Raw genomic sequence first — 25,000 nt, 5'->3', positions numbered from 1 at the left:
CTGAATAACCACATGCAAGAATTAAACTGGATCCATACATAACAGCATATACAAAATTACAAATGAATCAAGGCCCTAACTGCAAGATTAAAACAATAAAAAAATTCAGAAGAAAAGATAGAACAAAAGCTTCAGGACATTGGACTTGGCAATAATTTCTTTGATATGATATCAAAAGCAAAGGTAACAACAGAAAAAATACACAAATTTGACTTCATGAAAATTTAACATTTAAAGACATAGTCAAAAGAGTAAAAAGGCAAAACCGTATGATGGTAAAAAAAAAATATTTGAGAATCATATATCTGATAAGGGATTAATAAAATATATAGAGAGCTCCTAAAACTCAACAACAACAAAAACAAAAAACAACCTCAACAACAATTCAAAATTAGCAAAGAACTTGGAATAGACATTTCTCCAAAGGAGGTATGTGAGTGGCCACAAAAAGATGTTCAGCATCACTAATCATTAGGGAAATGGAACCAAAATCACAGTGAGGTACCATCTCACACCCATTAGGATGACTACTGTTTTTTTTTTTTTTAATTTTTTTAAAATTTTATGTTATTTTTAAACTTTACAATATTGTATTAGTTTTGCCAAATATCGAAATGAATCCGCCACAGGTATACCTGTGTTCCCCATCCTGAACCCTCCTCCCTCCTCCCTCCCCATACCCTCCCTCTGGGTCGTCCCAGTACACCAGCCCCAAGCATCCAGTATTGTGCATCGAACCTGGACTGGCAACTCGTTTCATACATGATATTATACATGTTTCAATGCCATTCTCCCAAGTCTCCCCACCCTCTCCCTCTCCCACAGAGTCCATAAGATTGATCTATACATCAGTGTCTCTTTTGCTGTCTCGTACACAGGGTTATTGTTACCATCTTTCTAAATTCCATATATATGCGTTAGTATACTGTATTGGTGTTTTTCTTTCTGGCTTACTTCACTCTGTATAATAGGTTCCAGTTTCATCCACCTCATTAGAACTGATTCAAATGTATTCTTTTTAATGGCTGAGTAATACCCCATTGTGTATATGTACTACAGCTTTCTTATCCATTCATTTGCTGATGGGCATCTACGTTGCTTCCATGTCCTGGCTTTATATTTATAAACAGTGCTGTGATGAACATTGGAGTACACGTGTCTCTTTCAATTCTGGTTTCCTCAGTGTGTATGCCCAGCAGTGGCATTGCTGGATCATAAGGCAGTTCTATTTCCAGTTTTTTAAGGAATCTCCACACTGTTCTCCATAGTGGCTGTACTAGTTTGCATTCCCACCAACAGTGTAAGAGAGTTCCCTTTTCTCCACATCCTCTCCAGCATTTATTGCTTGTAGACGTTTGGATCGCAGCCATTCTGACTGGTGTGAAATGGTACCTCATAGTGGTTTTGATTTGCATTTCTCTGATAATGAGTGATGTTGAGCATCTTTTCATGTGTTTGTTAGCCATCTGTATGTATTCTTTGGAGAAATGTCTATTTAGTTCTTTGGCCCATTTTTTGATTGGGTCATTTATTTTTCTGGAGTTGAGCTGTAGGAGTTGCTTATATATTTTTGAGATTAGTTGTTTGTCCATTGCTTCATTTGCTATTATTTTCTCCCATTCTGAAGGCTGTCTTTTCACCTTGCTTATAGTTTCCTTTGTTGTGCAGAAGCTTTTAAGTTTAATTAGGTCCCATTTGTTTATTTTTGCTTTTATTTCCAATATTCTGGGAGGTGGGTCATAGAGGATCCTGCTGTGATGTGTGTCGCAGAGTGTTTTGCCTATGTTCTCCTCTAGGAGTTTTATAGTTTCTGGTCTTACATTGAGATCTTTAATCCATTTTGAGTTTATTTTTGTGTATGGTGTTAGAAAGTGTTCTAGTTTCATTCTGTTTAGAGAAGGAGTGGACAAACTGGAACCATTGTGCACTCTGTGGGAATGTAAAAAGGTATAGTTGGTATGTTGGTTCCACAAAACAATTATACGTAGAATCATTAGTGCCACTGGTCCCACTTTTAGGCATAAACCTCAAAGAAGTGAAAGCAAATTCTCAAAGAGACATTTACACACCCATGTTCATAGCTGTATTACTCACAATAGTTAAAACATGGATATGCAAAGATGGATGTTAGGTCCATGAATCAAGGTAAATTAGAAGCGGTCAAACAGGAGATGGCAAGAGTGAACATCGACATTTTAGGAATCAGTGAACTAAAATGGACAGAAATGGGCAAATTTAATTCAGATGACCATTATATTTACTACTGTGAGCAAGATACCCTTAGGAAAAATGGAGTAGCTCTCATAGTCAACAAAAGAGTCCGAAATGCAGTATTTGGATGCAATCTCAAAAACGACAGAATGATCTCTGTTCGTTTCCAATGCAAACCATTTAATATCACAGTAATCTGAGTTTATGCCCCAACCAGTAATGCTGAAGAAGCTGAAGTTGAATGATTCTATGAAGACCTACAAGACCTTCTAGAACTAACACCCAAGAAAGATGTCTTTTTAATCATAGGGGACTGGAATGCAAAAGTAGGAAGTCAGGAGATACCTGGAGTAACAGGCAAATTTGGCCAAAATGAAGCAGGGCAAAACTTAACAGAGTTTTGCAAAGAGAACACACTGGTCACAGTAAACACCTTCTAACAACACAAGAGAAGACTCTACACATGGACATCACCAGATGGTCAATATCGAAATCAGATTGATTATATTCTTTGCTACCAAAGATGGAGAAGCTCTGTACAGTCAGCAAAAACAAGACTGGGAGCTGGCTGTGCCTCAGACTATGAACTCATTATTGCCAAATTCAGACTTAAATTGAAGAAAGTAGGGAAAACTACTAGACCATTCAGCTATGACCTAAATCAAATCCCTTACGATTATAGAGTGGAAGTGACAAATAGATTCAAGGGATTAGATTTGATAGAGTGCCTGAAGAACTATGGATGGAGGTTTGTGACATTGTGCAGGAGGCAGTGATCAAGACCATCCCCAAGAAAAAGAAATGCAAAATGGCAAAATGGTTGTCTGAGGAGGCCTTACGAATAGCCAAGAAAAGAAGAGAAGCTAAAGGCAAAGGAGAAAAGGAAAGATATACCCATTTGAATGCAGAGTTCCAAAGAATAGCAAGGAGAAATAAGAAAGCCTTCCTCAGTGATCAGTGCAAAGAAATAGAGGAAAACAATAGAATGGGAAAGCCTAGATATCTCTTCAAGAAAATTAGAGATGCCAAGGGAACATTTCATGCAAAGATGGGCTCAATAAAGGACAGAAACGGTATGGACCTAACAGAAGCAGAAGATATCAAGAAGAGGTGGCAAGAATACACAGAAGAACTGTACAAAAAAGATCTTCATGACCAAGATAATCACGATGGTGTGATCACTCACCGAGAGCCAGACATCCTGGAATGTGAAGTCAAGTGGGCCTTGGAAAGCATCATTATGAGCAAAGCTAGTGGAGGTGATGGAATTCCAGTTGAGCTATTTCAAATCCTGAAAGATAATGCTGTGAAAGTGCTGCACTCAATATGCCAGCAAATTTGAAAAACTCAGCAGTGGCCACAGGAATGGAAAAGGTCAGTTTTCATTCCAATCCCAAAGAAAGGCAATGCCAAAGAATGTTCAAACTACTGCACAATTGCCCTCATCTCACATGCTAGTAAATAATGCTCAAAATTCTCCAAGCCAGGCTTCAGCAATATGTGAACCGTGAACTTCCACATGTTCAAGCTGGTTTTAGAAAAGGCAGAGGAACCAGAGATCAAATTGTCAACATCCACTGGATCATGGAAAAAGCAAGAGAGTTCCAGAAAAACATCTATTTCTGCTTTATTGACTATGCCAAAGCCTTTGACTGTGTGGATCACAACAAACTGTGGAAAATTCTGAAAGAGATGGGAATACCAGACCACCTGACCTGCCTCTTGAGAAATCTGTATGCAGGTCAGGAAGCAACAGTTAGAACTGGACATGGAACAACAGACTGGTTCCAAATAGGAAAAGGAGTATGTCAAGGCTGTATATTGTCACCTTGCTTATTTAACTTATATGCAGAGTACATCATGAGAAACGCTGGACTGGAAGAAGCACAAGCTGGAATCAAGATTGCCAGGAGAAATATCAATAACCTCAGATATGCAGATGACACCACCCTTATGGCAGAAAGTGAAGAGGAACTAAAAAGCCTCTTGAAGAAAGTGAAAGAGGAGAGTGAAAAAGTTGGCTTAAAGCTCAACTTTCAGAAAACGAAGATCATGGCATCTGGTCCCATCACTTCATAGGAAATAGATGAGGAAACAGTGGAAACAGTGTCAGACTTTATTTTTGGGGGCTCCAAAATCACTGCAGATGGTGACTGCAGTCATGAAATTAAAAGACGCTTACTTCTTGGAAGGAAAGTTATGACCAACCTAGATAGCATATTCAAAAGCAGAGACATTACTTTGCCAATAAAGGTTTGTCTAGTCAAGGCTATGGTTTTTCCTGTGGTCATGTATGGATGTGAGAGTTGGACTGTGAAGAAAGCTGAGCACCAAAGAATTGATGCTTTTGAACTGTGGTGTTGGAGAAGACTCTTGAGAGTCCCTTGGACTGCAAGGAGAGCCAACCAGTCCATTCTGAAGGAGATCATCCCTGGGTGTTCTTTGGAAGGAATGATGCTAAAGCTGAATCTCCAGTACTTTGGCCACCTCATGCAAAGAGTTGACTCATTGGAAAAGACTCTGATGCTGGGAGGGATTGGGGGCAGGAGGAGAAGGGGACGTCAGAGGATGAGATGGCTGGATGGCATCACTGACTCGATGGACGTGAGTCTGAGTGAACTCTGGGAGTTGGTGATGGACAGGAAGGCCTGGCGTGCTGCGATTCATGGGGTCGCAAAGAGTCAGACACGACTGAGCGACTGAACCGAACTGAACTGAACATACAAACACAGCTCCTATACAGCTTTTACCCCACCTTCTTTGGTTGTTGTTGTCACAAAATTACATCTTTATACGTTGTACACCCCAAGTCACTTACTCCTTGGAAGGAAAGTTATGACCAACCTAGATAGCATAATCACAAGCAGAGACGTTACTTTGTCAATAAAGGTTCGTCTAGTCAAGGCTATGGTTTTTCCTGTGGTCATGTATGGATGTGAGAGTTGGACTGTGAAGAAAGCTGAGCACCGAAGAATTGATGCTTTTGAACTGTGGTGTTGGAGAAGACTCGTGAGAGTCCCTTGGATTGCAAGGAGATCCAACCAGTCCATTCTGAAGATCAGCCCTGGGATTTCTTTGGAGGGAATGATGCTGAAGCTGAAACTCCAGTACTTTGGCCACCTCATGCGAAGAGTTGACTCATTGGAAATGCTGGGAGGGATTGGGGGCAGGAGGAGAAGGGGACGACAGAGGATGAGATGGCTGGGTGGCATCACTGACTCGATGGACGTGAGTCTGAGTGAACTCCAGGAGTTGGTAATGGACAGGGAGGCCTGGTGTGCTGCGATTCATGGGGTTGCAAAGAGTCGGACATGACTGAGCAACTGAATTGAACTGAAACATAAACTGATAATCATTTAAAATGCATTAATTAGTCCTTTATATTTTGTAGAAAACAAGATTTGGAGTTACAAACCAAAGTTACAGCAATAATAGCTTTTACACTAATAATTTTTTATTTAAATTTGTTAATTTCTCAAACCATGTTGAAAACAAAAAATGCAATTACACATCATTTTCGTAATAGCTTTTATAATTTCCCATCTATTACCATTATTAAAATCTTCATTTTTCAATACAGCTTCAAGTTACCATCTAGTGTCATGTCTTTTCACCTTGAAGGACTCCCTTGAGCATTTATTTCAGGGCAAGTCTAATGGTGAAGAACTCCCTCAGCTTTTGTTTATCTGGGAATGTCTTAATTTCTTGTTCATTCTTAAAAACAGTTTTTCTGGATATAGGATTCTTGGTTGAAAGTTTTTTCTTTTAGCACTTTGAGTATATTGGCTCACTGTTTTCTGGACTCTGAAGTTTCTAATGAAAAATCTGATCATCTTATTGAAGGTCCCTTGTATGTGATAATTTGCTGCTCTCTGCCTGCTTTCAAGATTCTTTCTCTTGATAGATTGATTACGATGTGTCTTGGTGTAGGTGTCTTTGAGTTCGTCTTTACTTGGAGATTACTGACCATCTTGGATGTTTACACTCATGTTTTTCATTAAGCTTGAGAAGTTTTCAGCCACTATTTCTTCGGCTGTTCTCACTTTCCCTTTTCTCTCTTCTTCTGGGACTCCTATGAGAGTATGTTGGTACACTTGATGGTGTCCCACAGATCCCTTAGTCTCTGTTCACCTTTATTCAATTTTTTTTCCTTTCTGATCCTCAGATTTGATAATTTTTGTACCCTGATCTTCAAGTTTGCTAATTCTTCCTTTGGCCTACTCAAATCTGTTTTTGAATGCCCCTTGTGAATTTTAAGGCTTCCCAGATGGCTCAGTGATAAGAATCTGCCTGCCAATGCAGGAGACATGAGAGATGCAAGTTTGACCCCTGGGTTGAAAAGATCCCCTGGAGTAGGAAATGCAGCCCACTCCAGTGTTCATGACTGGAAAACTCCATGGACAGAGGAGCCTGGTTGGCTACAGTCCATGGGGTCACAAAGAGTTGGATGTAACTGAGCATGCACAGTGAACTTTTAAGTTTGTTGTACTTTTCAAAAGCTACAGAACTTCTTTTTAGGTTTTTTTTTTAATTTCTATTTAAAAAAATTATTTACTTAATGTATTTGTGTTTGACTGTGCTTGGTCTTCATTGCTGTGCATGGGCTTTCTGTAGTTGCAGTGAACTGGTTCTCCTCTTTGTTGCAGTGTGCAGGCTCCTCACTGCTGTGGCTTCTCTTGTGGAGCACAGGCTGGAGGTACGCGTACCTCTAGTTTTGCAGTCTTCAGTAGCTGCAGTGCGTGGGCTCAGTAGCTGTGCACAGGGGCTCTGGAGCATGGGCTCAGTAGCTGTGGCTCACGGGCTCAGCTGCCCCATGGTGTGTGGAATATTCCTGGACCAGGGATTAAACACACGTCCCCTGCATTGGCAGACAGATTTTTAACCACTGATCCACCAGGAAAATCCTGTCTCTGTATTTAGTTTCCATTTTGTTCACAGTGCAGTTTCTTGATTTTCTTGCATCATCCTTTAATTCTTTGAGCATCTTTAAGACAGTTGTAACATTTTCATCTAGTAGATCTGCTATCTGGTCTTTTTCAGGGACAGTTTATGTTGACTTATTTTACCTTTTGAATGGGCCACACTTTCCTCTCTCTATGACTTGTGATTTTTGTTGTTGAATGCTAGACTTCTGAATCTAATAATGTCACTCTGGAAATCAGATTATCCCCTTTTGCCAGGGTTTTCTCTTTGTTATTGTTTTATTTTTGTAAACTGTCTCTGAGCCAGTGATCCATCTGAAGTGTAAACTTAAGGTTTTCTTGAGTCTTTTCTGAGCCTTTTCCTGAGCATGTGAAATTACTTTCTAATTTTCTCCATATATTAGTTGTTTTAAATGTTCTAATGTCTAGCTCCCAGAGTCTTTATTGGTATGGAGATGTGGAGGAAAAGGAGGTTAGAGTTAAGGGTGGGAAATTGAGTCAATGCCAGTGAAAATCACTATGAGATACCATTTCACACCCATTGCTGTTGTTCAGTCACTCAGTCCTTTCTGACTTTTTGTGACCCCATGGACTTCAGCACACCAGGCTTCCCTGTCCTTCACTATCTCCTTGAGTTTGCTCAAACTCATGTCCATTGAGTTGGTGATGCCATCCAATCATCTCATCCTCTGTTGCCCCTTCTTCTCCTTCAATCTTGCCCAGCATCAGGGTCTTTCCCAATGAGTCAGCTCTTTGAGTCAGGTGGCCAAAGTATTGGAACTTCAGCATCAGCTTCCAATGAATATTCAGGGTTGATTTCCTTTATTAGACTGGCTTGATCTCCTTGCAGTCCAAGGGACTCTCAAGAGTCTTCTCCAACACCACAGTTTGAAAGCATCAATTCTTTGGCACCCAGCCTTCTTTATAGTTCAACTCTCACATTATACATGACTACTGGAAAACCCATAGCTTTGATTATACAGACCTTTGTCAGCAAGGTAATGTCTCTGCTTTTAAATATGCTGTCTAGGTTGGTCATAGCTTGTTTTCCAAGGAGCAAGCATCTTTTAATTTCATGGGTGCAGTCACTATCCGCAATGATTTTGGAGCCCAAGAAAATTAAGTCTGTCACTGTTCCCCATCTGTTTGCCATGAAGTGATGGGACCAGATGCCATGAACTTCATTTTTTGAATGTTAAGTTTTAAGCCAGCTTTTTCACCCTCCTCTTTCACCATCATCAGGAGGCTCTTTAGTCTTGCTTCCCTTTCTGCCATTAGGGTGGTATCATCTGCTTATCTGAGGTTATTGATATTTCTGCCAGGAATTTTGATTCCAGCTTGTACTTCATCCAGCCCAGCATTTTGCATGATGTATGCTGCATGTAAATTAAATAAGCAGGGTGACAATATACAGCCTTGATGCACTCCTTTCCCGATTTTGAAACGGTCTGTTTGTTCCATGTCCGGGTCTAACTGTTGCTTCTTGACCTGCATACAGGTGTTGCAGGAGGCAGTTAACGTGGTCTGGTATTCCCATATAGGAATTCTCCACAGTTTGTTTTGATCCACATAGTCAAAGGCTTTAGTGTAGTCAGTGAATGAGAAGTAGGTGTTTTTCTGGAATCCCCTTGCTTTTTCTATGATGCAACAGATGTTGGCAATTTGATCTTTGATTCCTCTGCCTTTTCTAAACCCTGCTTGTACATCTGGAAGGTCTCAGTTCACATACTGTTGAAGCCAAGCTTGAAGGACTTTGAGCATTACTTTGCTGGCATGTGAAATGAACTCAGTTGTGTGGTAGTTTGAACATCCTTTGGCATTTCCCTTCTTTGAGATTGGAATGAAAACTGACCTTTTCCAGTCCTGTGGCCACAGCTGAGTTTTCCAAATTTGCTGGTATATTGAGTGTAGCACTTTAACATCATCTTTTAGGATTTGAAATAGCTCAGCTGGAATTCTGTCACCTCCACTAGCTTTGTTCGTAGTGATGCTTTCTAAGGCCCACTTGACTTCACATTCCAGGATGTCTGGCTCTAGGTCAGTGATCACACCATCGTGATTATCTGGGTCATGAAGATCTTTTTTGTACAGTTCTTCGGTGTATTCTTGCCACCTCTTCTTGGTATCTTCTGCTTCTCTTAGGTTCATAGCATTTCTGTCCTTTATCGAGCCTCTCTTTGCATGAAATGTTCCCTTGGTATCTCTAATTTCTTGAAGAGATCTCTAGTATTTCTCATTCTATTGTTTTCCTCTTTTTCTTTGCATTGTTCACGTAAGAAGACTTTATCTCTCCTTCCTATTCTTTGGAACTCTGCATTCAGATGTGTATGTCTTTCCCTTTCTCCTTTGCCTTTCTTTCACTTCTCTTTTCTCAATTATTTGTAAGGCCTCCTTGAAAGTGAAAGTGAAGTTGCTCAGTCATGTCTGACTTTTTGCGACCCCATGGACTATAGCCTACCAGGCTCCTCCCTCCATGGGATTCTCCAGGCAAGAGTACTGGAGTGGGTTGCCATTGCCTTCTCCAGGGAATCTTCCTGACCCAGGGATTGAACCTGGGTCTCCCGCATTGGAGGCAGACGCTTTAACCTCTGAGCCACCAGGGAAGCCCTTAGACAACCATTTTGCCTTGTTGCATTTCTTTTTCTTGGGGATGGTTTTGTTCATTGCTTCTTGTACTGTGTTCACCAATTAGAATGGCTATTATCAAAACACAGAATAACAAGTGTTAATAAGGACATAGAGAAATTGAAATGCTTGTGCATTGCTGATGGAATATAAAATAATGTACTGCTGTGGAAGAGTTTGGCAGCTCCTCAAAGAGTTTAACTTAGAATTACCATTTGATCCAGCAGTGCCACTTGTAGGTATATATCCAAACGAACTGAGAGCAGGAACTCAACAAGTCAGTGATCCTAGAAGCTTTATTCACAATAGCCAGAAAAGGTGGAAATAGCTAGATGTCTATTGATAGATGAGTGGATAAACAAGATGTGGCATATACAGTCAGTGGAATATTATTTAGCCTTAAAAAGGAATGCAATTCTGATACATACTACAGCATGGATGAACCTTGAATATAAACGGTTATGCTAAGAGAAATAAGCCAGACACAAAAGGACAAATACTGCATGATTCCACTCATATGAGGTATGTAGAGTAGACCAATTCATAGAGAAAATACAGTAGTGCATAATAAGGTTAACAGGCTGGGGAGAGGGAAGGGTGGGGAGTTATGGGTACAAAGCTTCTGTTTGGAGATGACGAAAAGTGGATAGTGGTGATAGTATAACATGGTGAATATACTTCACGCTACTGAACTGTATACTTAGATATGGTTAAAATGGTAAAGTTTATATTGTACTTATTTTACGATAAGAAAACAGACAAGCCCCAGAGTAATAGTAGAACATAGCATTTTCTGAAGATGAGATTATTAAAAAAATTTTAACTTGTAATTTGCCTTGAATATGTCTGCATTTAAGAGTTTCCTTCCCACTTTCTAGTACTCTAAAAAAAAGCCTAATCCAGTAACAGAAATATTGAGTCTTTGCAACACAACTCAATATACTTAGAACACAAAGCCAGCGTTTACTCCCTGTTTTGTTTTGATCTTCTTTTAATTAATAAAGAAAATGGAGGCATTGAAAAGGCTACTTTTTTTTTTTTTTTTTTTTACAGTTTTTGCAAAGGTGTATTCCTGTATGGCCACCACTCTTCATGTTATAGTTAGCATATCTGCTCTTCAGATTCATCCATGTTGTATGTGTTGCTTATTGTTGAGTGGTATTCCATTGTGTGGAATACTGTGGTGTATTTATTCCCTGGTTGCTACATATCTGGGTTATCTTTGGTTTGGCTATTATGGCTAAAACTGCTATGAGGGTAAAGCATCTGCCTGCAATGCAGGAGACCTGGGTTCAATCCCTGGGTCAGGAAGATCCCCTGGAGAAGGAAATGGCAACCCACCCCAGTACTCTTGCCTGGAAAATCCCATGGACAGAGAAGCCTGGTAGACTACAGAGTTGGACACGACTGAGCGACTTCACTTTCTTTCTAACTTCACACAGCTATGTTAATTGAGAAAGTGAAGTCGCTCAGTCGTGTCCAACTCTCTGCGACCCCATGGACTGTAGCCTACCAGGCTTCTCCGTCCGTGGGATTCTCCAGGCAAGAATACTGGAGTGGGTTACCATTTCCTTCTCCAGGGGATCTTCCCGACCCAGGGATCGAACCCGGGTCTCCCGCATTGGAGGCAGATGCTTTAACCTCTGAGCCACCAGGGAAGCCCATGTTAATTGTATTACTCTCTAAAAATGTATCGCTAAATCTCCAATCAATAATGATAACAAAAGACATACTAATATGTCTCCAGTGAGTAAGAATTTAACTGTATTTAACTTTATGAGACAGTGACAAGCTATCTTCTAAAGTGGGTGTATTATTGTAAATTCCCACTAGTAATGTATGAGAGTTCCGGTTGCTTTCTATTCTGCGCAGTATTTAGTATTACCCATACTCTTAGGTATATAAATGAGTGTGTGCAAGTATTCTTCCAGTCTGTATTCTCTTTTGATTTTCTTAACAGTATCTTTTGGAGAGCAAAATTTTTAAGTTGTAATGTCATCAATTACTTTTTTCTATGACTCATTCATCCTTTTTGTGTCTTATCTATGAACTATTTGCCTAATTGGAGATCACAAAGAATTCCTTATGTTTTCTTCCAGAAGGTTTATAATTTTAGCTCTTGTATTTAAGTATGTTATCCATTTGGAAATAATTTCTGTGTATGGTATGACATAAGGTCAAGTTCATTTTCCTGCATATGGTGTGACATAAGGATCAAGTTCTAATATCAACAGTATATTTTGAAAAGATGATCATTTAACCATTGGATTACCTTAGCACCTTTGGCAAAAATCAATTGGCTGTGAATATGTGGGTCTCCTCCTAACTTTTAATGGTTTTCTTGATCTGTATGTACATTCTTATGCCCATACAACCCTGTATTGACTACTGCAACTTTATAGGAAGGCTAGAAATCAGGTAATCTAAGTCCTCCAACTTATTTCTTTTCCAAAATTGTTTTGCTTACCTGAAGTCCTTTGCATTTCCATATAAATGTTGAATAAGGCTGTCAATTTCCACAATTATATGGCTTCAGTTTTCACTGGAATCATGTTGAATCAATAGATGAATTTGAGGAGGACTGACACAGCAATGACATTCAGTCAATCTTCTAATCAATACACATGGACTATCTTCTCATTTGTATTGCATCTTTCTTTTAGCTGTATTTAGTATTTTTGGTGCCCAGGTTTTGCCCATATTTGATAAATTATCCCTAAATGTTTCATATATTAAAAAATTAAATTTCCATTTTATAAAAATGATAGATTTTTGCATGATGACCTTGTATCTGCAAATAAAGTTACTTCTCTTTTCTCAATCTGTGTGGCGTTCTTTTTCCTGTCATGCTGCACCTGATGGGACCTCTAATACAATACTTTAAAAAAAGAGTGAGAGTAGCCGTTCTTGCTTTGTTCGTAATTTTATGAAGAAACCATTCCATTTTTCAAAATTATTGTAATAACTATGGGGTTTGTTGCAGGTGCCCTCTATTACATTGAGGAAATTTCCTTCTATTCCTAGATTGCTGAGGACTTTTATGACTTGGTGTAGAATTTTGTCAGGTGCTTCCTCTACACCTGTTAAGATGATCATGTGGCTTTTCTTTTTGCTCTGTAAATATGATAGAAGTATGTACAAATGGTGTTAATTGGTTTCTGAATGCAAAACAACCTTGCAGTCCTGGGATAAATTCCACTTGGTCATAAAGTATTTTCCTTTTGATACACTACTCAAAATGATTTCCAAATACTTTGTCAAGGATTTTTGCATCTACATTCAGAGAAATATTAGTGTGAAGTTTTTACTTATTGTTATGTCATTGTCTGATTTTCCTATCAGGTTAATGCTGGCTCCACAGACTAAGGCGGGAAATGTGTTTTATTTTCTGGACGAGCTTGTGAGGAATTTGTACAATAACTTCTGTAAAATTTTGGTAGAATTCACTGGTGAAGCCATCTGGTCCTGGAGTCTTCTTTGTGGGAAGATTTTTTAAAAGCTCTATTCATTTATGGCTGCCCCGGGTCTCTGTCGCTGTGCACGGGCTTGCTCTAGTTGTGGCAAGTGGGAGCTACTCTAGTTGTGATGGGCTAGCTTCTCATTGCAGTGGCTTCTCCTACTGTAGAGAACAGGCTCTAGAGCTTGTGGCACACAGGCGTAGTGCATGTGGGGTCTTCCTGGACCAGGGATTGAACCCACATCCCCTGCATTGGCAGGTGGATTCTTAACCATTGGACTACCAGGGAAGTCCTGTGGGAAGGTTTTTAACTAGCAGTTTCTTTGTGATTGGACTAATCAGGTTATCTATTTCTTGTTATAGTGAGTTGTGGTTGTGTCATTTTCATCAAAGCTCTCAAGTTCATTGGCTTAAAAAGTTTACAATACTTCCTTTTCATCCTTCTACCCTGTAGAATTTGCAAGAAGAATATCTTCTCTTATTCTTGATGATGTGTCTTCTTGATCTACCTGGCTAGAGGTTTATCAATTTTTTCAAAGAATCAGGGTCTAATTTCATTGGTGTACTTATTGCTTTTCTGTTTTCTATGCCATTGACTTCTTCTATTATTGCCTTTTCCTTGGTTTGGATTTAATTTTATTCTTCTAATTTCCAAAGGGGGAAGCTTATGCCTTCTTTTCTAATGTAAGCATTTAATATTATGAATTTCCTTATATGCACTGCTTTTACTGGTTACTACAACTTCTGATGTTGGACTTTCATTTTTACTTAGTTCTTTTTGTCAGTGTTTACTGAGAAACATGTTAACATAGTTTCAAATAGTTTTGTGGGGCAGGGGGAGGGGATTTTCCAGATGTATTTCTGTTACTGATTTCTAGTTTATTTTGTAGTCAGAGAAAACCACTTTGTTTTTAATCCTTTAGAATTTGAAGGTTGTTTCATGGCTCATAATATGGTTTCTCTTCATGAATGTCCCATGTGTTGTTAAGAAAAAATGTGAATTGTTGAGTGCACTGTATTTGTTCACCAGAACAGAGAAATTTATGTTCTATTTTTTTTTAAGGTTCGAAGTCCATATTATAGTTGTTCTAATATATCCTCCCATTGATCTTAAGAAGTCTAAGTTTGCATTTTCATGTTTTCATGGCTAATTTTAAGTTTACACAGATTTGAAAAAAAAGTCTTTGCCCTTCCTTCTCTTTTTCTCCATGTTATGAAATGTGTATTAGTCTTGCTGACAACTTCTACTCATATTACTTACAGCCAGGCTTAAGTTCAGATGTAGATAGTGTAGGCTATTCTCACATGAGATGTGATACAGGCTAGTTAAGAGCATGGCTCTTAGTGTCAGATATTTTATTCTGCTCCTTAATATGTGTGTGTTCATGGGCACATGGTGTTTCTGTCTTGTAAGGCTTCTGCAAAATCAGCTTTGACAACAGCAGCAAGGAGTCTGTGCATGTGGCACAGGTCAGTGACACCCTGTTACTGGATTTGGGGGAGTGATGGGAAGTGCTGACACGTTGTCATCTTCAGAACTTCTCTGATGAATCTAGAATTCCTTCATTAGCCATTTACCCGTATAAATCGAGCACGGACTTCTTTGAGCTTCCCGTTAGAGTGATTATAGTATGAATGTGTCCTAAGAAGGGTTACTTATTTATTCTTGTTTCCTAAACCTCTACTGTGCTTATTGGGGAGGTTTTTTCAGTGACAGAAGTGAGGCATCACGCTGGGAACATGAGGCCATCAGAAGGGAAGGGGGTCCTCATGGAATTTGTTAGGATGGGTGCTGGCACTCCTCCCAGAGGCCTTGAGCACCTGTGTCATGTACCTTGAGGTTAAGTACAAGAATACACCTAGAAATAAACTCACAAATCAGAACAGAAAGGCAGGCGGACAGGCAGAGTTTACTATTTGTCTATTATGTCTAGTGTTTAATAGGACCTGAATAAGGACATTACCAAATTGCTGAAATCATTTAACATATACAGAAGCAAAAGAGTAGTAAAGACATAGCTGAGCTCTTTTAACATGCAAATTATATTATCATTCAGCACACACGGCCGCATGGACTTGTGCTGGGCACTGGGGCAGGAGAGTGACCTGGCAGGTGGTCCAGAGGACCCTGGTCCTGGTGGGAGGGGCGTGAGTGAGAGTGTAAGGGCTGAGGTGAGGAAGGCGAAGGCTGTGGGAGCACAGAGGAAAGACTGTGAAACCCAGCTCCCCAAGGGTAAGAGGTCACGGATCCGGAGTCGGGAGTAAAAGCTTCTGGACGAGGACGCAAGCTCTCAGTTGGCCATTCGTTGTCACCTCTGACATTCCCAGAAACACCAGCTGCAGGAAAATCCCTGACTTAGTGGGGAATGTCTAAACCACTGAGTTTACCCAAACTCAGCCCAAGATACACCCAGAGCAGGATGACTGTATACCTACTTTACAGAGTCCTCCAGAGAAAATCTTGACAATGATTAAAAGAAGGACAGCAAGTCAGGCTTGTTGATGCATTTTATTGTGAGATGGGGAGTCTGGTAAAAAACTAGAAAATGACCATGGTGTAACAAGGAACTTAAAAATGAAGAGTCAGATTTGTAACTTACATACATGAATACAGGAACAAATTGGCACAAAATGTTAAACGTTGTTCCCAACACTGTTTACATGAGGTTATCCTAATTTGGCTTCCTAAGGAAATGAGAGTTTTATGGTTAGACTAATCTCTTAATAAAACCGCAGAGCATCATGCTATTAGTCACACAGTGAATTTCAAAATTTAAGAGTTTTATATTAAAAACTGGGTAAAGGTAAAATGACTTGATTGCAGTTGTAAAACTAATACATTCCCATTTAAATTCTGTTCTACAGTCCAAGGCAAGTATAAATGTTAACATAACACTGTTAAATCAAATCTCAATGCAAGAGAACCAATTGCATCTCTACTTTAAATCTTATCAACTTTCCAAATTTTCATACTAAAATATATTATTGTATTAATACAAACTACAGTATTATACACTACACTGTGTAATAAATAAAGAAATATAAAAATAAGACACATAAATATAAAAGTTTTCTAAAACTAAAAGTACATATGTCAGTAAGAAGGGTATTAATACTGCCAAGTTTGAAGACATACAGTACAAAAATGTTGCACAGATCTATAAACTAAAAGAAATAAAATAATACTGATAGGTAAAAATCAGCTAATGTTGTTAATAAACTGGGTCCATAATAACTAACATTTGGAAACAGTTATGAGCCAAATAACAATGGCAGGTCCATGTTTGAAATGCAAGTACATGGATAAAGCAGATTAGAAAATTTCCCTTTCGTTTCAGTAGAGAAATTCTGAAAGTCAATTAACGCAAAATGAATACTGAGGAATTAAAGGGTGAAATGTCCCAGTGTTTGGCTTCTCTGACAGAGTCAGTGGTTTTTAAGTTTTATTTTGGAATTTTGATACAAGAAACAAATCAACAAATGCTAGTTATTGTAGGCCACGCATGAACGGAGGCTGGTCAGAGCCTTGAAAATACTGATAAATGGCACTTACAGCACACAGGTCTTGCTTAAGGCCAGAGGAGATACAAAGCTTCATATCACATCCTTCATATTTGTGTACCACGTACGCAAACACAATTACGAACACTGATTCTGACGTCTCTGCTGTCTCACCAGTATCAACACTGTTAGTCCCTGCAATCAGAACTCAACGGCAATCTCGTCAACTCCATTTTAAACCACATGAGTAAGAAACTTCAGCTCTTCTAGCGGCTGCTTTCTTAAGGCTAACAATACACTTTAAATGAGAATACGCTCTACTGTGACATCTAAATATTAGAAATGACTACCTTCTAGGTTGAATTTAGAAAAGGTAGTTAGCACGGTTTGGAACTGCATTATACTTCTCCGTGAAGGGAATTCTGTAGTGCAGAAGTTCTCACATTTTACAAAACATAATAAAATACTGAAGCGGATTTAGCATATGTTTACCAATAAAGAATTATAAAATTCTCCCAATTGTACAGCTTAAGAATAAACTAACGTAAGAGTGCTAATTAATACTGATAAAATGAAACAATGTCAGGTGCTCATCTAATCAATCAGCTTTCTTTAACCTGTTAAATCTCTGCTTTCTGAGTCATTAAGTTTTCTAATCTGCTTCATATTACAAACTTGTTCCTAACTTTGAAAAATGCATGAAAAATTACTAGGTCTGAGGTTCAGGCACACCCGGATTTTTTTTGTGTGGTTTTTTTTTTTTTTTTTTTGATTTTGTGTTTTTTTAAATTTTTACTTTACACAGTAGTGAACAGAAATCACAGTATACAGGTTACTGTGTTTCCATGAAAAGCATGTATAATATAGAACAAAACTTCATTACCAATTAGAATTTTCTTTCTTTTCTAGAAAAACTATTAGGCTTCATTTGTTTTCTCTTCGGACACCTGCTCGCTGCCCTCACTGACTTTGTGTTCTAAGCTGTGGGCCTGGCCTCCAGCCCCCGCCCCCTGCCCCACACCTTCCGTTTCTGCTCTCTCCCCGTCATCCTCCGCCTCCTCGTCCTCGTCCTCCTCGTCGTCCATCTCCTCCTCTCCGTCCTCCACCTCCTCCTCCACCTCCTCCGCCCCTCGCGCCGCTCCACTTCCCTTCTCCTCCTCCAGCTCCTCCAGCTCCCGCTCCTCCTCCTCCTCTTCTTCCTCCTTTTCGCTGTCCTCATCCTCCTCCCGCGTCGAGCTCTCCCTCTCGTCCGAGTCGCCCTGCCCCGCATGCTGCTCGGGCGGGACCCCTGGGCCTGCGGCCCCCGGCTCAGGGGGCTCCCGTTCCTCGGCCTCCCTCTTGCAGTAGGAGTAGCGGTGGTTCATGTGTTGGGAGTAGGAGCCCGAGTGGGAGAAGCGCTTCCCGCACTTGTCGCACTGGTAGGGCTTCTCCCCGGAGTGCAGGCGCATGTGCTCGATCAGGTGATGCTTGTGTTTAAACGCCTTTTTGCAGATGCCACACTCGTGGGGCCTTTTACCTGAAAATAAGGGCACAGCTATGAAATACAATGGCATGGAGCCGCTAGGCCTTGGGGCACTTCTGGTTATGGAAATAGTCATCAATTCAACTCTGCAAAACTGGCAGCTTCCTTAATATACATACCTGTGTGTTCGTATTTATGTCTCAACAGTGAGCTACTCTTTTGGAATATCTTATCACACAAATCACAAGCATACATTCCGTTTTCTGTCTTCCGCATTTTCTTTTTGGGGGGCGTGGAATCGGAGTCGTTCTGATCCTCTACGTTGGATACTCCTTCTGAGCTAGTGTCTTGCCTTTCATCCTAGAGAAAAGGAAGTAGAAAAAGTTCGTTTAAGATTACAGGATAAACGACAGACATAAATAAAAGCAGAGCTGAAGGAACCACTTTGATTTCTGCTTTCGACAACCTGACCAAAGCAGGCTCTAAGGGAAGGTTCCGGTGAGGGGGCCGTGCAGTCACAACAGCAAAAGCAGCCCAGGGTCGGCGGGCACCGAAAGAAAGGACGCTGCAGAGAACACGCTTAGTTGCCTCTGGATCATTAATTTATGAGAAGTCTGCCGAACATTTTAACTTACCAGTTTGCTAAACAGTTGTGAATTTCTAACTGCATCACTTACTTACCTTCTGGGTTTTACTAAGTGAAAATTAAGACTCTATTTCTTAAAAGTGGTCTTTAAATTGTATCTTCCAGGACCTTAGAATTTTGTGAACTAAACTTCATTGTCTCCTTGTAAAGAGGGAGGTTTGTCCTATCACTTTCCTAAGAGGCAAGTTGGAAAAACAATGCAGGCAGGTCTGTGTTTTTAAACAAGAATCCTTGCTTGATGGTGAATCTTCAGAGTTTTGGGTGAGGGTTAGGGAGAAAACTGGAGGCAGGGTCTCCTGTAGGTGGAAGAATTCTGCAGGGAGCCTGCAGTGGGATTGGGCTCCTAAGATCCTGTGTCTTTCCTGAAGACTTCCATCCTAAACTCACACATTTTCCACAAGTTTAGAGGTTTCCCACAATTTCTTACAGCTTTGTAAGGTGGGAGAGGACTTTCCTGGTGGCTCGGTGGTAAAGAATCCGCCTGCCAATCAGGAGATGTGGGTTCAATATCTGATGCAGGAAGATTCTCTGGAGGAGATGTCAAACCACTCCAGTATTTTTGCCTGGGAAATACCATGCACAGGGAAGCCTGGCGGGCTACAGTCCATGGGGTTGCCAAGAGTCAGATACAACTGAGCTGAGCAACTAAACAACAAGGGGGGCGAAGTGCTGACAGACGTTCTTCTGCCACTTGTAAGCTGCCAATGGTGTTAAAGGGACTCTCTTCATGTTATTGGGTGTCGTTAACTGAAATTTCCCAGTTTATTCTTCAAAGGTGTGAAGAGTGTTTTATACAGTTAAAATTTAGGTTTCATGAAAAATTTAGCCATGTGAAAACTTTTTCAAGGTTACCACGATTACAGGAAGCCCCATTGGTAGCAATATTTAAGGAGACAAAAATAGCAAAACATACTTGAATAGGATATTGTAATTATTTTACAGTCACATCTTCTTATAGTAAGTATTTGAGAAAAAGATTAAATTTATCTCTAGTATTCATTTGATTCAATCAGAAATTGATGGAAAAAATGGGGACATCAAGGTCAGTGACACAGAAAAAGCCTGGACAGTGAAACACACAACAGTCATGCAAAATAGCTTTATCATAACTGTCATGGACTTGGAGAGTGTTACAGAGGAAAATACAAACACAGATTCACAGCTGTAATTCCTCATGTATTATTATGATTGAACACTAGTTTACAGCTTATAAAATCATCAGTAAACTCATTAGGTGAATTCTTTATATACTTAATTTTTGTTTGCTTCATTAAAGCCTTTTATAAACAGGTTAACACAAAAAGTGAGAGCTAAGTTTGCCTGGTGTAAAACATCTGTGAACAAATTTTCATTTACTGATGATCATAAGGCAGAAACTATGACGAATTCTGGGAACTTAACTATAAAACAGAAGTCTGATTAATGAGTATTTGAATTTTACTTTCCTCTTCCATCTCTAGTTACAAACAGTCTTATAGCTGAGACCCATTGACCCTCTTTTCAGCAAAATAATACTTAAAACTGCAGCTGAAAACTACACTCTGCAATCAGTAAACAACAAAAGCCAAGATGCCACAGCAGCTAAGGCACATAGCCAGCTATTTCCTTTCAAATGTGACAGTTTAACAAGCTGCTTGGCTCTCTCATGCCTGGTTTTTATTAGAGAAATTCACTAAAATAAATCAAACTAGCATTTGATCAATGGATTGGGGCTGGGAGTGGTTTTTTTTCCTTTTTTACCTGATTTCCACTGGGCTGGATCACCTTCAAGGGTGTTTCCTGGACCGCCGGGCTGACTGCAGTCGAGTATGTGTAGGCAACCTGGGGGATCAGGATGGTCTGCTTGTTGGCAGCCAGTGCTCGCAAGCACGGAACACTGTTCTGGTCAGCGATGGCCACGATCGTGGGTAACTGGGCAGTGACGGTAGGTATAGCAATATTTATGGGGTTGGCACTTGGTGGGATTACATTTACAACTGGTTCTGAGTCTGTAACACAACTGTCCTTTTGTGGCTCCTTTTTTGCACAAGACAAGTTCAAGGGTTCTTCCTGGACAGAATAAACACTGTTCTGGTAAACACTAGTGATAGTTGGCCTTTCCAATAACTCGCCCTGCTGCTTTGGTAGTGAAAGATCAAGAGGTTCGACCTGCGGCTCTTCCTGCGCCCCTTCTGTTGGGTATGAGTAACCCTGTGCGCTTCTGGAGGAAGAGAGGTTCAAGGGGGAAGGGGAGGAGGCGCTGCTTCTGGAACCATTGACGGCCGAGCCCCCTGGTAAGACGGGAGAGCTAGCTCTCTTCAGAGGGCTCTGGCGGTTCCCTGTGCTGTCCTGGGCTTCATCTGCATCTGCAGCCTGAGGCTGATCGTCGCTCTTGGCAGGGGTGTTGGCTTTGCCTGGTTCCGGGGAAGATGGTTCAGAAGACTGCACTGAGATCTGTCCCGCTTGCATCTTTTCAAACCACTTTTTCACTACATCCAGTGGTAGGTTCACGGAATCGGCAATTTTTGAGAGCTCTTCTGCACTTGGTTGTGCGTTCAAAGCATAATATGCTTTCAGAAGAGACAAGAGGTTCTTTAAAGGTGGCTGACTGGGAGACAAACTGCCATCTCCGGACCCCGATGAAGCGGCGGCCTCGGGCTTGGCAGCTTCTGGGGTAGGGGGCGGAGGGGGCTGGGCGGGCTGCTTCAGGTCATAGTGCTTTAGCTCCGGAAGTGCATTGAGGTCCCCGGGACAGTCGTCACACAGGAGGCACGTGCTGTCGTTCCCTCCCCCTTCAAAGCTTTTGTCCTTCTCAGACTTGACAGTAAGATCTTCTGGTAACTTTTCGCTTTTGCAATTGGTGGTGGGGACTGGGGTTTCTTTTTTTAAATTCTGAGGAACAACTTGAAGTTGGCTAGGTTGTTCAAGACTGTAGTTAATGATGATTTTGGTGGTTCCATCTTGATCAACCAGAGGAAGACTGATGGCTGAAATAACAGAATGGCCGCCTTGCTGGATGGATGAAGCACTGATTGTTTCTTGTTCTTTGGATGCAAGATTGGCTTGATTATTCTCCAAAACTTGCCTGATGACGTTACCATCTACCGCCACTTTAAGTACATTCTGAATATCACTTAAATTGATACTGATGGGGGACACCAAACCCACCGTTGGCAGAACGACGGCCTGCACCACACCCTGAGGAGAACTGGTTGCCTGTAAGGGGCCACCACCACTGAAAACCCCGTTCTGTAGAGGGGCTGAACAGTTGATTCCTGAAGCAACCACTATGGGTTTGAACTCATAATCCACAGGTTCAGTTTTAATCTGGTTTACGGGGAGCTGCTCCTGCAGGGGCTTGTTCTCTATCTTCTGCCGCATCTGTGGTCGCGTGGGGCTGCCTGGAGAGGCCGAGAGCGAGGGTGAGGAGCACTGCGAGGTCTTGAGCCCTGTTCTTGGTCGCCCGTTCACAGGCATCAGGCTGATACATTTCTTACTGCTTATGTGTGAGCTGTAGGAACCAGAATGGGAAAAACGTTTCTTGCAGTTTGGGCATTCATATGGCTTCTCTCCTAAACAACAACAAAAAGTTACATTCGTAAATTTTCACATATTCACATTTTCCCTAAAACAAGCAGTATCAATTTAAAAAGGGGGTTACCAGGTGTGCTTGTGATACAATTTTATTTAGAATCATCACTTTTAAGTTGAAAACCTTCATATATGTCAAGCACCAATAAAATGTTAGTTTGAACTATGTGCTGACCAGTAAGAGAATCTTCTCTTCAGGTGCATGTAACAATTTTGCTCACTTTTAAAAGTTCAAATCTTTCTCAGATACCAAAAAATTATATCCCACTCTTTCAAGTAATTTTTTTCTTATCCTGTGTCACTAAACTATGTAATTCTCTATATTCTACTCTACTTAACCATCTATAGGAGAAATTATTAGACAAAAGGAAGCAAAATCTCCCATAAGGCTTAATAAGTGTGGACATCTATCGTTGACTGTATGAGTCATATGAAGAATATCTATCCTTCCTATATTCATAGGTTTCCTTGAAAAGACCTTTTTCAGTGGGGAAGAAAAGTTTAAATACAAGTATTGTTACAAGCCTTGGCTTATTAAGCTGGGATGTATGTGTGTGCTTAGTTGCTCAGTCATGACTGACAATTTGTGACTCCATGGGATTCTCCAGGCCAGAATACTGGGGTGGGTAGCCATTCCCTTCTCCAGGGGATCTTCCCAACCCAGGTCTCCTGCATTGCAGGCGGATTCTTTACCGTCTGAGCCACCAGAGAAGCCCAATACTGCTGGAGTGGTAGCCTATCCCTTCTCCAGGGGAACTTCCCCACCCAGGCACTGAACCAGGGTCTCCTGCATTGCAGGCGGATTCTTTACCAGCTGAGCTACGAGGGGTGTATGTACTCCTAGATCAGTAAGGCAGTGTTCGCTGTGTGCTCAGTTGCTCAGTTGTGTCCAGCTCTTTGCAACCCCATGGACTGCAGCCTGCCAGATTCCTCTGTCCATGGGACTCTCCAGGCATGAATACTGGAGTGGATTGCCGTTTCCTCCTCCAGGGGATCTTCCCATTGTGGGAAGCAACCTGTGTCTTTTGTGCCTCCTGCACTGGTGGGTGAATTCTTTACCACTGAGCCTCTTGGTACGAAAAGCATCTTGGAGTTTCAATTTCAGTGACAGTGGTTACAGTAACTTAGAACATTTAAGTATTAAAACACAGTATACTTTTGCTGCACAAATACAACATCTTTGTGAAATGTCAGGAAAAAAAAAAGAAGCTTCCTGCTTGCAGAGGCCTCAGTTACGTCACTCCCCAAGACCTTCCAGGGTACAAGGTGATCTTCTGGGTCCCTACGAGTACTCTGACAGAAATTTTTGAGTTGAATGGAATATTTTCATACAATCCCATTTTTTTTTTTAACTTTAGTTTGCATATGTTCTAGTTCATGAATGTATAGTCTAAAGGTACCGATGCCTGGGTTCAGGGAGGTCCGGTCTCAGTGCTGTTTACTCCCACATCTGCTGCGTGCAGGTCACAGCGCTGCTCTGTAAGCCTCTGCCAGATGAATGAGTGGCCAACTGTACAATCATGAAGTGTGGTGATGCTGCTTATCTACTCAGTGGCAAAATAAAGCTCTTTATCTCCCCCTTTCTTTTTAATGATTAAAAGGAAAGCAGCAAGAAAGCATAGGACCTGCTAGTCTTGGAATTTCAATGTTGTAAAGATTAAAACAAGTGCATTATATTTTCTCAAATGTGTCTGCATAATCGAATTCGAGTTGGAAGGAATCTAATAAAGCCCTCTAGTACAGCCTCCTTCCCAATGAAGGGTTCATTTCATATCATCCTTGGCACCGGCTCATCTCTGCTTAACTCTTTTATTAAAAGGAGGTTACTGCCCCTGGACAGATCGGAGGAAGGCAGTCTAGTCTGGCTTTGCTGAGGGCCAGGATCTAAGTTCAGGTTCTCGCTCTGTCACATACTATGTCTATTTTCTTAACCTGTCCAAGCCTCAGTGTTTTGGTGTGTGAATAAACGTAGATGCATCCTCGATGGACTGTTCTGCAGTTATAACAGACGATGCAGCAGAGCTCAGTGTGCCCTCAGGAGCTGTGAGTGACTCCTTAGAAGAGCACCGGGACAGAGGGTCGGCACTAAGCTAGAGTTGGCCTTCCCTGTTATGCTTGTTTCTGATGCCGCTTGGAGCTGGTCTAACACTTCCTCGACAAGCCAGACTTTGGATGTGATGAAGAGCTGTCCCAAGTATCCCTCAATTTCGCTCATGCAGGTTAAATGTGTCCAGGTCTTTCACACGTTCCTCATGGGATGTGTTCTTCAGAACTCTTACCCGCTTGTTAACTCACCTCTGAGTTTCTCCAGTTTTATCAATATCTTTCCAATGGGATGCCTGAAATGTGATTCAATACTCAAAGTGCATTGGATAAAAATTTCCAGTGGGTGTAAAACAAGGGATATGTCTTTGCATTTTTTAACATTCTTAATTATTTGATGACCTTTTTAGATTAACTACATGCTTGTTCCCTTGCTGACTAGGAAAATAAGCATCTATAGTATTGATTATTTCTGTCTTTACAGAGCACAGTGAGGATGGCAGTGGCTTTGGAGTCAGGAGGCCTGTGTCCCAGCTGAATGACTGGGGACAAGGTAAGTTCTC

The 25,000-nt window shown here is 40.9% G+C and overlaps 1 protein-coding gene and 1 long non-coding RNA gene across 8 annotated transcripts in view; one reads left to right on the top strand and one right to left on the bottom strand.

The window, feature by feature from the left end:
• Positions 1–25,000, top strand: part of LOC113903522 — a 57,038-nt gene that overhangs the window by 22,820 nt on the left and 9,218 nt on the right. For both annotated transcript variants that reach the window (XR_003514165.1, XR_003514164.1), the window contains exon 3: positions 24,922–24,990. This is a non-coding gene — a long non-coding RNA (uncharacterized LOC113903522). The remainder of the gene's footprint in view (positions 1–24,921; positions 24,991–25,000) is intronic.
• The window catches only part of ZEB1 (zinc finger E-box binding homeobox 1), a 196,681-nt gene continuing 187,386 nt past the window's right edge, over positions 15,706–25,000 (bottom strand). For all 6 annotated transcript variants that reach the window (XM_027559781.1, XM_027559783.1, XM_027559782.1 and 3 more), the window contains 3 exons: positions 20,565–22,375; positions 18,358–18,538; positions 15,706–18,232 (listed from right to left, as the gene is read on the bottom strand). In XM_027559781.1, coding sequence (XP_027415582.1) covers positions 17,634–18,232; positions 18,358–18,538; positions 20,565–22,375 — 2,591 coding nt within the window. In that variant the 3' untranslated portion in view covers positions 15,706–17,633. The remainder of the gene's footprint in view (positions 18,233–18,357; positions 18,539–20,564; positions 22,376–25,000) is intronic.

Source organism: Bos indicus x Bos taurus, chromosome 13, assembly GCF_003369695.1.
Source record: "Bos indicus x Bos taurus breed Angus x Brahman F1 hybrid chromosome 13, Bos_hybrid_MaternalHap_v2.0, whole genome shotgun sequence".
NCBI classification, from domain to species: Eukaryota; Metazoa; Chordata; class Mammalia; order Artiodactyla; family Bovidae; genus Bos; species Bos indicus x Bos taurus.
This window is presented reverse-complemented; position numbering and strand designations above follow the sequence as displayed.